General features: G+C 42.1%; 1 protein-coding gene across 2 annotated transcripts in view; it reads left to right on the top strand.

Moving 5' to 3' along the window:
• The window catches only part of ST6GALNAC5 (ST6 N-acetylgalactosaminide alpha-2,6-sialyltransferase 5), a 77,502-nt gene that overhangs the window by 49,631 nt on the left and 14,234 nt on the right, over positions 1–13,637 (top strand). For both annotated transcript variants that reach the window (XM_035121998.3, XM_035121999.3), the window contains exon 3: positions 12,855–13,264. In XM_035121998.3, coding sequence (XP_034977889.2) covers positions 12,855–13,264 — 410 coding nt within the window. The remainder of the gene's footprint in view (positions 1–12,854; positions 13,265–13,637) is intronic.

Genomic DNA, 13,637 nt, shown 5'->3' with positions numbered 1-13,637 from the left:
CTCTCTTAATGATAAAACATTAGGATATAGTTATTTCTTTAAATCCTATATGCAGTTCATACGATTCTCCCTCTTGTATAACGGCTCAGCTTCATCTACATGGCACATTCCTGCCTGATGTTTTTTTCCTGGTTTGTTTCCCCCCCCCCTCTCTCCCCTCTCTCATTGTGAATATTCTTTTCTCTTCTCTGATTGCTTTTTCTCCTTAGATCATTACTCTTGGTTGATAGCTTCAGGTTATCACTGTATCCTATCTCCCTCTCCAATAAGCTCATGATTGATACTAATCTTCCTCCTGGGATGCATTTATCGGATGCTGGATGGAAACTACTCTCTAAATCTTAGCGTTATATCTACTGACAATTTACAAGGTTGCACCCTACATTTCCATCAGGTGGCTTTGCCAGGGGCTGGTGGGTGGAGGGAGAGTAGCATCAGCACATTGCAGTCATAACTTTATTGGAAAGATGTGCTTCTTATGCTAAAAAGTTGCTTTGTTTCATTTGTGTTTGATTCGAGTTTAAATTTTATAGATTAAGCAAGATGCTCCTTTCTTCATATCCTAGTATCATAAATTTGTACAGTTAGAAGGCACTCTGCCCCTTGGATCATCGGATTAAGCCTTAGAATCACATTACCTAATCTCTCCTTTCCCAGATGCATGTCTAGCCTTTTCCTAAAAGGTATCAAAAGGATATTCCACAGTTTAGCTACTCACCACCTTACTGCCTTTATTAGTGGCTCTTTTTAACTCAGATGTTTTTTGTCATAATGCTGAAACCAAGCCTTCCTAGCGTGGTGGAGTGGTTAAGAGCAGTGGGCTCGTAATCTGGTGAACCGGGTTTGTGTCCCCGCTCCTCCACATGCAGCTCCTGGGTGACATTGGGCTAGTCACAGTTCTTTGATGTCTCTCAGCCCCACTCGCCTCACAGAGTGTTTGTTGTGGGGGAGGAAGGGAAAGGAGATTGTTAGCCGTTTTGAGACTCCTTAAGGGGAGTGAAAGGCGGGATATCAAGTCCAAACTCCTCCTCCTCTTCTTCCCATTATAGAATGTGCATGCCCAGATACAATAAGAGAGACTCTGAATACATTGCTGATGTGATTGAGGCACATCCCCCCTGCGATTCTCAACTAACCCAGCTGATCTGGCGGGATGCATCTTTGAATGCAAAGGGTAACGTGTAATTGCAGACCCTCCAAGTGTCTCTATTTTCCAGGGGCAGTCTCAGATTTACAGAAGTTGTCCCAGTTTCTGATTTAATCCCAGAATGTCCTGCTTGTCCTTAAAGGTAAAGGGACCCCTGACCATTAGGTCCAGTCTTGACCGACTCTGGGGTTGCGGCGCTCATCTCGCATTATTGGCCGAGGGAGCAGGCGTGAAGCTTCCAGGTCATGTGGTCAGCATGACAAAGCCGCTTCTGGCGAACCAGAGCAGCACACAGAAATGCCTTCCTTAGGGCATCCCTATTTTCATTGGAGAAAAAGTTGGAGGGCATGGAGTAATCCGATCCCTGAGCCATCTGAAGGCAGCCCTGTAGAGGGAAGCTTTTTAAATTTAATGTTTCATTATGTTTTTATATATTTTGGAAGCTACCCAGAGTGGCTGGGGTAACCCAGTAAGATAGCTGGGATAGAAATACTGTAGCATTGTTTGTTTGCTTGTTTGTTTATGATGAATAGGGCATCCCTATTTTCATCAGAGGAATGTTGGAGGGTATGTAATTGCATTCAGAACCAACTATTTTAAATGTGTAAACCCAGCCACATCAGAACCATTGTTTCTTTTCTGGTCCTGTTTCCCTTCTTGGTTCACAGCTGTTTCTGGTGATATTCTTCTGACTATTTAAAAAAGGTAGCCTCTTTCAGGAACCGTTGCATATTTCCAGAGAGGAGCTGTATTTTAATTATTCTAATGAAAGGTTTAACTAGCAGGCAAACCCTTGAAAAGGAGTTAATGTGGCGGAAAACCCTTTCCCTAAGCAAATGACTTTTCATTGCTTAACAATACTTTTTTAAAAAAAGAAAGAAAGAGAAAGAAAAAGAAATTACTGCATTGAAAGCTTTATGGAGCATACCATTTTTTATCACCTTGACATAAGGGTCATGTTCTATAACCAGTAAATATTTGTAGTGAGATAATTCAAACTGGCTGGGATTGTAAAATGAATTTTCAGAAGATGCAATTATAACGAGCCTGTCGCCAAAGCCTGAAGGCATTCATAGAAACTGCAAAATCAACCATATATCAAAATGGAAGACTGTGATCACTCGGGTTGAGTAAGAAGCCGATCAACACATTTATTGTTAGATAACAAAATCAGTGTCCATTTGTGTAATCAGGTTAATTAGTGTTCTGTAGGAAAGAAGAAATGGCAAAATTAGCATTTTTAATGTGCAGTCAGAGAAATAGAAAGGAATATTGGGGACCTAGTTACACATTCTTTTAAAAGCATGGCTTCTAGAGTGATAGATAGATAGATAGAATAGTAGATAGATAGATAGCCTTAGCAGCCATAGCTTTAAGGGAGTTTTAAACCCAGAGCAGATTTATTATGGCACAAGCTTTCGTGTGTGTGTGTGTGTGTGTGTGTGTGTGTGTGTGTGTGTATGCAGCATTGTGAAAAACACTATTCCTAAACTCTACTATTTGATGGCAAATGTGACATTTTCAAATTAAATAGTATTAGGCAGAATCTGTGAAATCTCAGGACCGCAAGTATGAGAGATGCTGAATTCTGACCACAGAGGGGTATTCTCCACAGGACACACAATATTATACTTTGAATATTATCCATTATTTCTATAAAGTACAGTTTGGGCTGACCCGTAAGAGATCGTGAAAAAGGAAAATTTTTGCTGATGAAGAGGTTAAAGATTCTAGAAAAATAATGTGTTCACAGATTTTTGGGGGGACTATGGGTGGAGTTCAACGTCACGCCAGGGCGATTGTTCCATTAGCTAGCACTGGCATTTCCACTTGCAAGATGGGACAATATTCTTTCTCCACTAGTGTTTTTGTGACTCTTGGTAGCAAACAGAATGGCCATTTCAAAGTGGAAGGCTGGTAGCTTTTTCAAACTCCCCAAGGAGCCTATTTCTCAGACCCTTCAGTGACATAAACACACCCCACCTTTCACCCTGGCTGACACAAGCTGGTAGGTCTTCAGTTCAGTAATGGATCTGCCTCTCCTTCTCTCTGACTCAGTGTTAGTGGATTATACAAATGAAAGTTTGTAGGAGATATGTTTATGGATTATACAAATGAAAGTTGGTGGGAGATATGTTTATGAAATACTGTTAGTCACAATATCTATATGGAAGTCCCAGAACAGAGGAAATGTTACCACATAATGCCAAATTTAGAGGGACAAGGAAGATTAATTGTCTTCATGCTCTGCTTCTGGCTTCTTGGAAGCAAATGACTGTGCAACATCAGAATGAGGATGTTTGGACTTCTGATCTGATCCAGAAGGGCTCTTCTTATGGTTTTATGTGTTTAGGATTGTAGTTGACAAAGGATCTCTTGACAGTTGTGAAGGCAAAAGAAAATTCAAAGTCGGAAAATGCAATGCATGACACGGAAGAATAAAAAAAAACACCTGACTATACACAATGTTAAGCTGTAATAAATCAACAGTTATCACTCAGGCGAAAGATACTGGGGACATTATAGCTAGCTCAATGAGAAGAAAAAATAAACTCAGTCTGCTGCAGCTGTCAGAAAGGAAAACTGAATGCTCCAGATCTATTAAGAATGGGTTAGAAAATAATACAGAAACATTGTCTACATATAAATTGACGGTGCCCCTTTTCTCAGATACTGGGGGAAAAACTTTAAAGCTTTAAAGAGTCACACATGGAGAATAAATTGAAGCCATGAAAGTTCTCAAATTTCCATTTAATAATTCATCAAAGCATTTCCTTTTAATATCTATCGTCTTATGAATGGACAATAGATGGAATTCAAGAGATTGTTCCATCAGTGCAATCATTTCTGCTTGCATGATGGAACAAATGCTTGCACTGTTGGGCCAATCTGTCCTCCTCCTGGTGTTCTGGGGGTTTCCCTACATACCCACCCCAGCCAATTGGGAGGAGCATGCAAAGCAGGAGAAGGGAAGCCTTGTTGCACAAGCAGAATGCCTTGTATGGGCTTCCAGTAGCAGGACCTGTTACAGTGGTACCTCTGGTTACGAACTCCGCTAACCCGGAAGTAGCTGCTCCTGGTTGCGCACTTTGCCCCAGGATGTGAATGGAAATCGTGCGCCGGAGGTGCATGTGCAGCAGGAGGCCCCATTAGTGAAAGCGTGCCTCAGGATAAGAACGATTTCAGCTTAAGAACGGACCTCCAGAACGAATTAAGTTCATAACCAGAGGTACCACTGTAGCTGAATACGGGCAAGTTATTCAGTACCAAACTGCAGATTTGACTTTCTTCTTCTTCTGAAGATAGATTGTATGTATGTATGTATGTATGTATGTATGTATGTATGTACAGCTTCCACAATTCAAAGGCAATATAAATATACATTTGTGTGTGTGTGTAAAAGAGGGAATCTGTCATTGAGTGTGTGCCTCTATGGGATGTACAGCTTTTTATCATCCTGGACCCACCTTTAAGGAAAGAAGTGTCATCTTCCTTGGAAAAACAAAAAGGAGGCTAGAGGGATCTTAAAGTGGGAGTGGGGAATCTCAGGCCTGGGGGCTTCTCCAGACCTCTCTGCCTGGCCCATGAGACTCTTCCCAGGCCAAGCCCCTTCCCAGCCCTGTTCCATACCTTCCCCAGATATTTCCTTGAACTGTGAGAATGGAGACGTGTGCCTTCTAAACCTCATGGCTGGAATGTAGCCTGCTGATACAAGAAAGTTTCACATCCACTGTTGTGTCCACTTTTGCCTCTAGCCAGCCAACTACTGCAAGTTTTCCCATCAGGGTTTCTCACCCCTGCTTTAACCATTTTTTATGGTTTCTGGTGGAGTGGAATCTATTCTGTTAAAGCTTGTGCCATAATGAATCTGCTCTGGGTTTAAAACTCCTTTAAAGCTAAAAAAAAACACACCCCAACCTCCTTTTGTCTACAGTGGACTAACACGCTTACCTGTCTAGGCATTGTGACCTTCTGTGTTGCTATATTGACTGCCCACTGTGCACAGTGAGGCAGTACTCTGCATTCGGATTTTCTTCCTTAATCCATCCAAATAAGATTAGGAATGGAGAAGAGACTTCGGATAAGTTCTCGGTGTTCTGTTCCTTTGCTCTTGCAGTACGTGTCACATTGGATAAAGATTGCTTAGTCCGTTCTTATATAATTGGCAAGACCTTAAAAGTAGGAGGGGCTCTGTCCTGTCGATTCCAGAGGTAGAAATGGCAAGGCCTGAATGCCTTCCTGTCCATGAGCAAATCAGAATTTCAGGCAAGAAGAATTCCCCCCCCCTTCCCAAAATCGTAAGAGAGTAATCAGCATTTCTGTACTACTTGCACAGTGATCCAAATCTAGATACAGTAGCTTAGATCACGGTGGGGAAACCATTCTAAGCCCGAGAGCTGCATTCCAGAGTTTGTGTGGTGTAGTGGTTAGAGTGTTGGACTAGGACCCAGGAGACCAGGGTTTGAATCCCTGCTTAGCCATGAAGCTCACTGAATGAAGCTCACTCTCAGCCTAAACTACCCCAAAGGGTTGCTGTGAGAATAAAATGGGGAAAGAGGAGACCTATGTTGACACCTTGAATTATTTGGAGAAATGGTGGTATATAAATGTAATAAAACAAACAAATTTCCTCATGGGCCAGCTTCCAAGGGGCACCTGCCACGGGTGGGTAGCTCCAGGGGCGAAAGTGGATGGGGCAAAATATGTGACTTACTCTTGAAAAGAAGCCTACATTCTGGCCACATTCTGGCTAGAGGCATTATCACAGGTGAAGGGTGTGGCTTGGAGAGTTTTCTGCAGGTCCCGAAGGGTTACATTTGGTGCCTCGGAGTGAGGTACTCCCACCCCATGCTAGATATCAGCTGGTATAACTCTTAAAGAGAGAAACTTATTAAGTTCTGTGGCTGTTTTGTGCTTTAGTAGATGGACTAGGCAGTTATTTTGGTATTTTAATTCGGCATTAAAAAAACTTGTTACTTTCAGCTTTGCAGCTGAGCATATTCCTGTTGAATTTCATGCAATTCACTTTAATGTGTATGAAAAACATTCTTCCTCTATGTAAAGCTTTAAAATTTACAGCCCATAGGGCAGCAGGCCATCAATATAAAACAGAACAGTGGTATTAAAGCTGCTTCTTCTTCTTCTTTTTGCAGTGGTGGAATACTTCACTTTAAACAAAACTTGGATGGAAGTTTTGCAGTAAAATCTTTCTCATTATTTTTTTTTTAAAGATGAGGGTGTGCAAGAGTTCTTGGGAAAGCGAACAAGGGAAAGCCAGTCAGAGCAGCAACTATTCTGCTGCCTCACTCCTCCCCCTTTTGTTAACTGGCAGTGATGAATGGCATTGAGAAGCCAGGTAAGGCTGGCCTTGGGAAGTGCAGTTAGAGAAGGAAAGAAGGGAAAGAGATTCCTAGGACAATTACTTGAGTAGTGCATTTAATCTCTGTGGCTGCAGTTCAATTGAAATCACATATTGTGTGTGTTTGTTCACCTTTAGGTAAAGGTAAAGGGACCCCTGACCATTAGGTCCAGTCGCAGACGACTCTGGGGTTGTGGTGCTCATCTCGCTTTATTGGCCGAGGGAGCCAGGGTACAGCTTCCGGGTCATGTGGCCAGCATGACTAAGCTGCTTCTGTCGAACCAGAGCAGCGCACGGAAACGCCGTTTACCTTCCCGCTGTAGCTGCTGGGAAACTGTAAGGGGCAGAACACACAAAGTAATTCCTACCATGCCTCAGACAATGAAGGGACCTGAAATCAAGTTAAGCAATTGTTTTATTTATATGAACCACTGCAGTTCCCCGTAACCCAGGCCATTGAGGATAGGGCTATCATGAACATTCACATAGCAGTGCTCATAAAAGTGAGAATTGCTCCTTGAATGCTCACAAGTAGCATCAAAGTGAGCAGGGCAATAATACCTGTAGTGTCAGTTTCCCCACTGAAGATTTTGGATTGCCAGCCCTAGTCCTCAACGGGAATAGGTTCTCTGGGGGAATACCTATTACCTTGCCTTGTCCAGCCTCAAGGTACTGTAAGCTTCCGGGCCTTTGGAAAATGGGAATGGAAAACGGCGGTGGGCCCTTTGTGGGTGCTCAGTGTGAGCATTGGTTAATGATTGAATTGAATTACTGCAAAGCTCTCATCCCTGGAATGATCTCCAAGGGTCTGAACCTTTTGGGCCAAGTCCTAAAGTTTGGGACTTTGCAGGTCAAAACCTGCACTTTGAGTTGGACCTGGAAACCAATTGGAAGCCAGTGGAGGTGTTCAGAATTGGCAGTATTTCCTCTCTATTGCCCACTCCAGGCAAGAGCCTCATGTCTACATTCTATGCCATTTGTAGTTTCTGAGAGCTACATTTGTTTTAAAGTCTCCTTGCAGAATGTGTTATTGTAATGGAGTCTGGATGTGACCAGAGCATGAATTACCATGGGCAGGTTATGTAGGAGCACTGGCGGAGGAAGAGGGGAGTGGGGGGAGCACACCGCCCTTGGCAGCGTGATCCCAGTGGGGTGCCATCACGGCTGCCTCCCCGCCCACACCCCTGCCTGCTCTCCGCCCCCCGGTGCTGGAGCATGAAGCTGTCACTGTGTAGGTGAACGATAGTTGGTTGTTGTTTTCTAAAACATATCAGCATTTCTTTTACCAAAAATGTTGCTGTATTTTATTTTATTTTATTTTAAATGTAAGGAGTCTTTAGTGGCTGATTCAAGATAAAAATGGATACATTGTTGATGAGTAGGCAAAGTTCTAGTAGGATTTTGTTTTGACAAAAAACAACTTATTGTGTGTCTATTCTTACTTGAGTCAAGTCTGGTAGCAGTTACATTTTCCTTAACCTGACCAGCATTTCGTCTTGCCTTTTCAAGTATTGTGATAAAGTAGTTAGCTTACCTTTCTACCTTTTGGTAGGCAATCCATCAAAGTAGCATGTAAATGTGTAAAGGTATGATGTGCACATTTCATTTGGAAACTTAGGTCACAAAGGCACAAATATTCCAATCTACTGCCATACCTCCCTTAGGAGTGTAGAAATTTTTATTTGTGAATGCAAACAGACCTGGATCTGTTAAGAATGCTGTGACTATAAAGATATTCTGCCAGCATGTAAATGGATTAATTCACCACAAGACTTTAGTTTTGTTTTAAATTTTGTTACAGAAAAGCCATTGAATATTTTCATATAGTAACCTTTATTGAATTGTAATGTATGGACACATATGGGTAGCAGTGTTTTACATTTTCAAAATTTTTAGCATTGTAAGAAATACTTGGAAGACAAGCAAGTGCTTTGCCAAAACAGGACAAGATGAAGCTTGCTTTCTGCTCAATGAAGCAATGCCACTGATTCCTGCTAATTTTAACCATGCAACATTGATTTTATAAAGTTCCAAATATATATGTCTCTCATACACTCAGTGATGTGTCACCGTGCTGACTTCAGCTCTTTTCCTGTTAAGAATTGTAAGGGGCATGTGAGATTAATATATAGAGACACACTAGCTGTGTGTCTAATGACACATAGATAATTTACTGCCACAGGAAAGCACGGGAGCTAATTTTCATAAGGTAGTAAGAGCCTTCTGTCAGGCACAGAATGTACTTGGTACCTTCCAGGACCAAGTTTTTAATGCTTAATATGGAATAGCAGCTTTCCTTTTGGCTGCATATCCCCAGGAAAGCAAAAAACAAACCATGCAACTAGTTAACTAGGGTTGTCAGAGAATTCTGAATGAAACGGGAGCGGAAGTTGCTAGTGTTTGCTTATTCATCCAATGTCTGGAATAGAACTCGATCCAGTGAATATGATCAGTATTCCCTGTTGGTCTGCAAAAACGTACATGTACTGTACATGACTCCCTCCCTCCCCCTGTTTGCGTTCCTCTTTCTTTACACTGAAATGAACATTGGGGAGTAACATAACGATAACACATTTGATTGCATAAAATTCTGCCACAGTGGGCAGCGAGAACCATGTTAGAACCTGAACTGTAGAATGGAGGTGGAACAGAAACAGCGTTGCATGCAATAAGCATGGGGTTGGAACAGAAACAGATCCTTTCTTACATATCCACTAGGAACTCATGAACTTACATGCTCATAAAGCAAATCTGTAGGCTAGTCAACCAGATCAACTGTTTGGGAGCTCTAGGTAAAACTGTGGCCCTTCAGATGTCAAGGAGGGGTGCTTGCTTGGACTACAAACTAGGCCTTTGAGGAAGGGCCATAGCTCTGTAGGTAGGGTATCTACTTTGCATGCAGAAAATCCCAGGCTAAACCCCAGGTGGAGGATTATGGATGGGAGATCCCTTTTTGAAATACCAGAAAGCCACTCACTACCATTCAGTGTAGAGCAGGGGTCCCCAGACTACGGCCCCTGGGCCGAATGCAGCCCAATTGGCCTCCCAATCCAGCCCGCGACGACCCCCGCCGCCCGCGGCGGCGCACTTCCAGATCTGAAAATCGCCGAAAATCGTTTCTGTGCATGCGTATGGGCCTCTCCCGACCTAGAAGAGGTCATTTCCGGTGCACTTCCGGGTCGGGGGAGGCCCATACGCATGCGCACAAACAATTTTCGACAATTTTTCCGGCCTGGAAGCGTGCCACCGCACCAGTAAATGGGTGTGCGCATGCACACTGGCGCGCACTCCCCCGCCCTCCGGCCCGCCACGCGATCGGCGCGGCGGACACCGGCCCGAAGGCGGGTAAGTCTGGGGACCCCTGGTGTAGAGAGACCAATGGTTTGACTCAATCAATAAAAGGCAGCTTCCTCTGTTCCTAATAAGTATGGAGATCCGATGGGAATACTCTTCTCACCCTAATTTTAGACCTTTGTTTGAAGGGCTCTGTCTCTTATCTCTCATCTGCCAAACTAGAAAACTCTCTTTCAGATTTCCCTCTACCTTGAGCTGTGTTGACTTCTTGTAAAAACAGTAATACTATTTATGTTTGCCAATATGTCAGGATATTATTTTGTACTGTAAGATCTGTAGGGTGTGTGAAGATCTGGGCCACTCCAAGAAGGCAGAGTTATATACTTTCAAGAAGCTTGTTGATTTCATTGGACTTCAGCATGCCTGATTCAACTGGATTATCGTACAGTAGAAGCACATTGGGAGGCTTGATCTTGATGAATTATTGATGGCATGTTTTAAGAAATATCCTTTAAATCAAATACTAGCTAAATAGTTCAGTTGGTAGAGAGCACAAGACTCATAATCTCAGGGTTGTGAATTCAAGTCCCACGTTGAGCAAAAGATCCATGCTTTGCAGGTGGTTGGACTAGATTATCCTTGTGGCCCCTTCCAACTCTGTGATTCTATGACATGCCTCTTTTAGGAAAGCTGCAGAAGACTGTTTGGTAAGAACTCAAATTCTACTTAACCATTTGGTAAGAACTCAATTTTTGGGGTGGCAGTCTAGCTTGGCTTTGAAGAGGCTTGGTTAAAACTGCATACAGTACACACTTCCAAGAAAACCAAATGTAATGGTGTAGTTCATCCAAATCAAAAGTTAAGCCTTTTTAAGCCTCTGAATAAAATGGCAGAGGTTTAAGCATGTGTTTAAGTATCTCTCATTGAAATCATTAGAAGTTACAGTAAAATTATATGCATGTGTATCCAAACGTAAGTGCTAATGAGTTTAGTGAAGCTTACTCCTAGGTGTGTATAGTATTTTAGCTTTAAAAGCGGTTGAATCTGACCTTAATCAACTGATACAGAAAACAAAATGTCCCATTGGAGCTATAGATAATGGGTTTATTTTAATACTCCTAATTTAGAAAAGGGAAACTTTATCTAAACACTTCTAGCTTATTGCAAAAGAATTGTATAATTATGGCCATGATCTAGCCCACCAAAATAGCCAGGTGGTACAATAAAAAACCGAGCTAAATCTAGGACAGTATTAGAAAGACAGTGGCATTCATATGTACAGTGCAAGTGCTACTCTTCCCTGAAGGATTAAATACTTGCTACATATTCTCATGTCCTGCAGTAAAATGTAACATCACAGTTGACAAGTTATTGCTATTTTATTGGCACCACTTACTCTAAGGCAATTGGACATAATAACTCAGAATACTTTATATGCTTTTTGACATTTCTTCTGTCCCTGCTGCTGTAGATGAGACTAACTGATACTTCAGAGCTTTGGGAACTCATTTAACATTGGAAGAAAATATGTGAATGCATTCCATTTCTGTATACCAGCTTCCAGATGCAGTTATATACAGAAAAAACTGCCTAATGAACCACCTAGCTCCTGACTTGAGTCCCAATATGTCATACCCAGGGCTGTGCTTTCACATGTTATGTATTTCCTTTAACACTCTCTCTCTCTCTCTCTCTCTCTCTCTCTCTCTCTCTCTCTCTCTCTCTCTCTCTCTCTCTCACACACACACACACACACACACACACACACACACACACACTTGCTCTCTTTGTTTCTATGTCAAACATTCAGTCAGCACAAGCATTTCAGCTTGCCAAATGAAGTGGTCCAGCTCTCTTGACAGACACCCCCTCTGAGCTAGTTGTGTAGGAGAGAAGCCCCGTTGCACAAGCAGAGGTCCTTGGGTGGACTTCGCTTTTGCTGATGGGGCTTCTTAGGTGAATCCCAACCCTTTATTTTTAAGGTTCGGGATCACAGGGAATGTGATGAAACTGCCTGTATTACAGCATCACAGAGGGTGCAAACAAAGCTAGTTCAGAGTGAGGGCAATGCACTAGTTGCCTGAAATAATGCTGAAAGATGTAGGCACTGTTTTTGTATGCGAAGAATGCTCCCCTTTTAGGTCAGCCATTCCTAATAGATCCTTCCTCCTTTTTTCTGGAAAAAAATCCAAAGAAGGAAGTTCTACTAAAATGTTCCTTCATAGTGAGTTGAGTCCTAAGGTTTAATCTTAATTTGCACTGTGTAATTTAAGATGATTGCTGATTATCTGCTTAGTAGGGAAAGTGGCTTTGCACCTTTTTAAAAATATTGAAATTCACAACTGTTTTCTGATTTTTTTGTTCCTGAAGTGCATTTTCCACTACATTCTCCAGAACAGACAGTAAGAAATTATTGTGTTCACCTTAATGAACATTGGACAAACTGGTTATTCTTCTCAAATTCTAACTGGAGGTGCTGGTTGTCATTATGGGCATGATGATTAGGGAAGGAGTAGCTGGAAACCAAGGCTTCTACCTCAATATCCACTATTATACTGACAAGTCGAAGGTCTCCTGTCAAACAAGATGACCTGGGGGAGGGGGAGATGCTCCAACTTGAACCTGCAGAAAACATCAATCACAGACCCTGAATGCTGCACTACTAAATGTGGAACATTCCACATAAAAACGCCCATGCCCATGTTTGACTACCCTGGATTTTTCAAAATGTCAGGGGTTTTTTGTGTGCATGTGTGTGTGGCTGCAGGAGGAAAACTTGTATGGTGAGGGAAATAGATTAGTGATAGAACAAGGATTTCTTGTAAACTACCTGAAAACAACAACTTCAAACAAGCAGTAAGGATAGCAATATAAAAGCTATATCTGACAAGCTATGTGACTACTCAAGAAGAAGGGAAGGGCTCACTCTGCATAATTATATTGGAAGCCTACCATTTGTATTCAGTCGTTTCTCTTTCTCAAGCTTCCTTTCATTTTCTTTACCTCTCGGAGGATTTGGGTGTATATTGTACTGAGACATTTCTTTCCCCGCAGCCTTTGAAAATGCACTGTGCAAGCTGTGCCCTAGTAACAAGCTCTGGGCACCTCTTGCGAAGCCAACAAGGGAAGAAGATTGACCAGACAGAGTGTGTAATACGAATGAACGATGCGCCCACACGGGGATTTGTAAAAGATGTTGGAAACAAGACAAGTCTGCGAGTCATAGCTCACTCCAGTATGCAGAGAATTTTGCGGAATCGCCATGAACTGCTAAATATGAGCCAAGGGACTGTATTTATCTTCTGGGGTCCAGGCAGCAACATGAGGAGAGATGGAAAAGGATTAATTTATAACAATCTGCAACTGATGAATCAGATACTACCTCAGTTAAAAGTATACATGATATCCCGGCACAAGATGCTTCAAATTGATGATCTCTTCAAGCGGGAAACTGGAAAAGACAGGTAAGAAGCAACTGCATGAGAATATACTGGAGAGCCACTGCCATTGTTTTAGTAGAATGTCAGGTCTGTTGATCATAAGTTCATCAATGGGATCACACTACAGAATGTGGTTGCCTTCTCTTAGCTTCCAATAACCTGTTGCATTATTTCATTTTATGCATCAAATAATAATGCTTGACTTTTGCAGCATAAGCAACAAACACACAATCAAATAATTTATTTGCCCATCAGTTTTTAATACTAAAAAACCAGTGTGTGCCAAATACTGTCAGCAAACAGAATTGCAGAGTAGCACAGAAAGAACATCGATGCTGAATTTAAATCTCACTTTAGGTAATATACCTGAAAGCAGATTTTTACTGGTTTTGAAAAA

The sequence above is a fragment of the Zootoca vivipara genome, chromosome 7 (assembly GCF_965207765.1).
Source record: "Zootoca vivipara chromosome 7, rZooViv2.hap1.1, whole genome shotgun sequence".
NCBI classification, from domain to species: domain Eukaryota; kingdom Metazoa; phylum Chordata; class Lepidosauria; order Squamata; family Lacertidae; genus Zootoca; species Zootoca vivipara.
The sequence above is the reverse complement of the archived record's forward strand: the minus strand, read 5'-3'. Positions and strand labels throughout refer to the sequence as shown.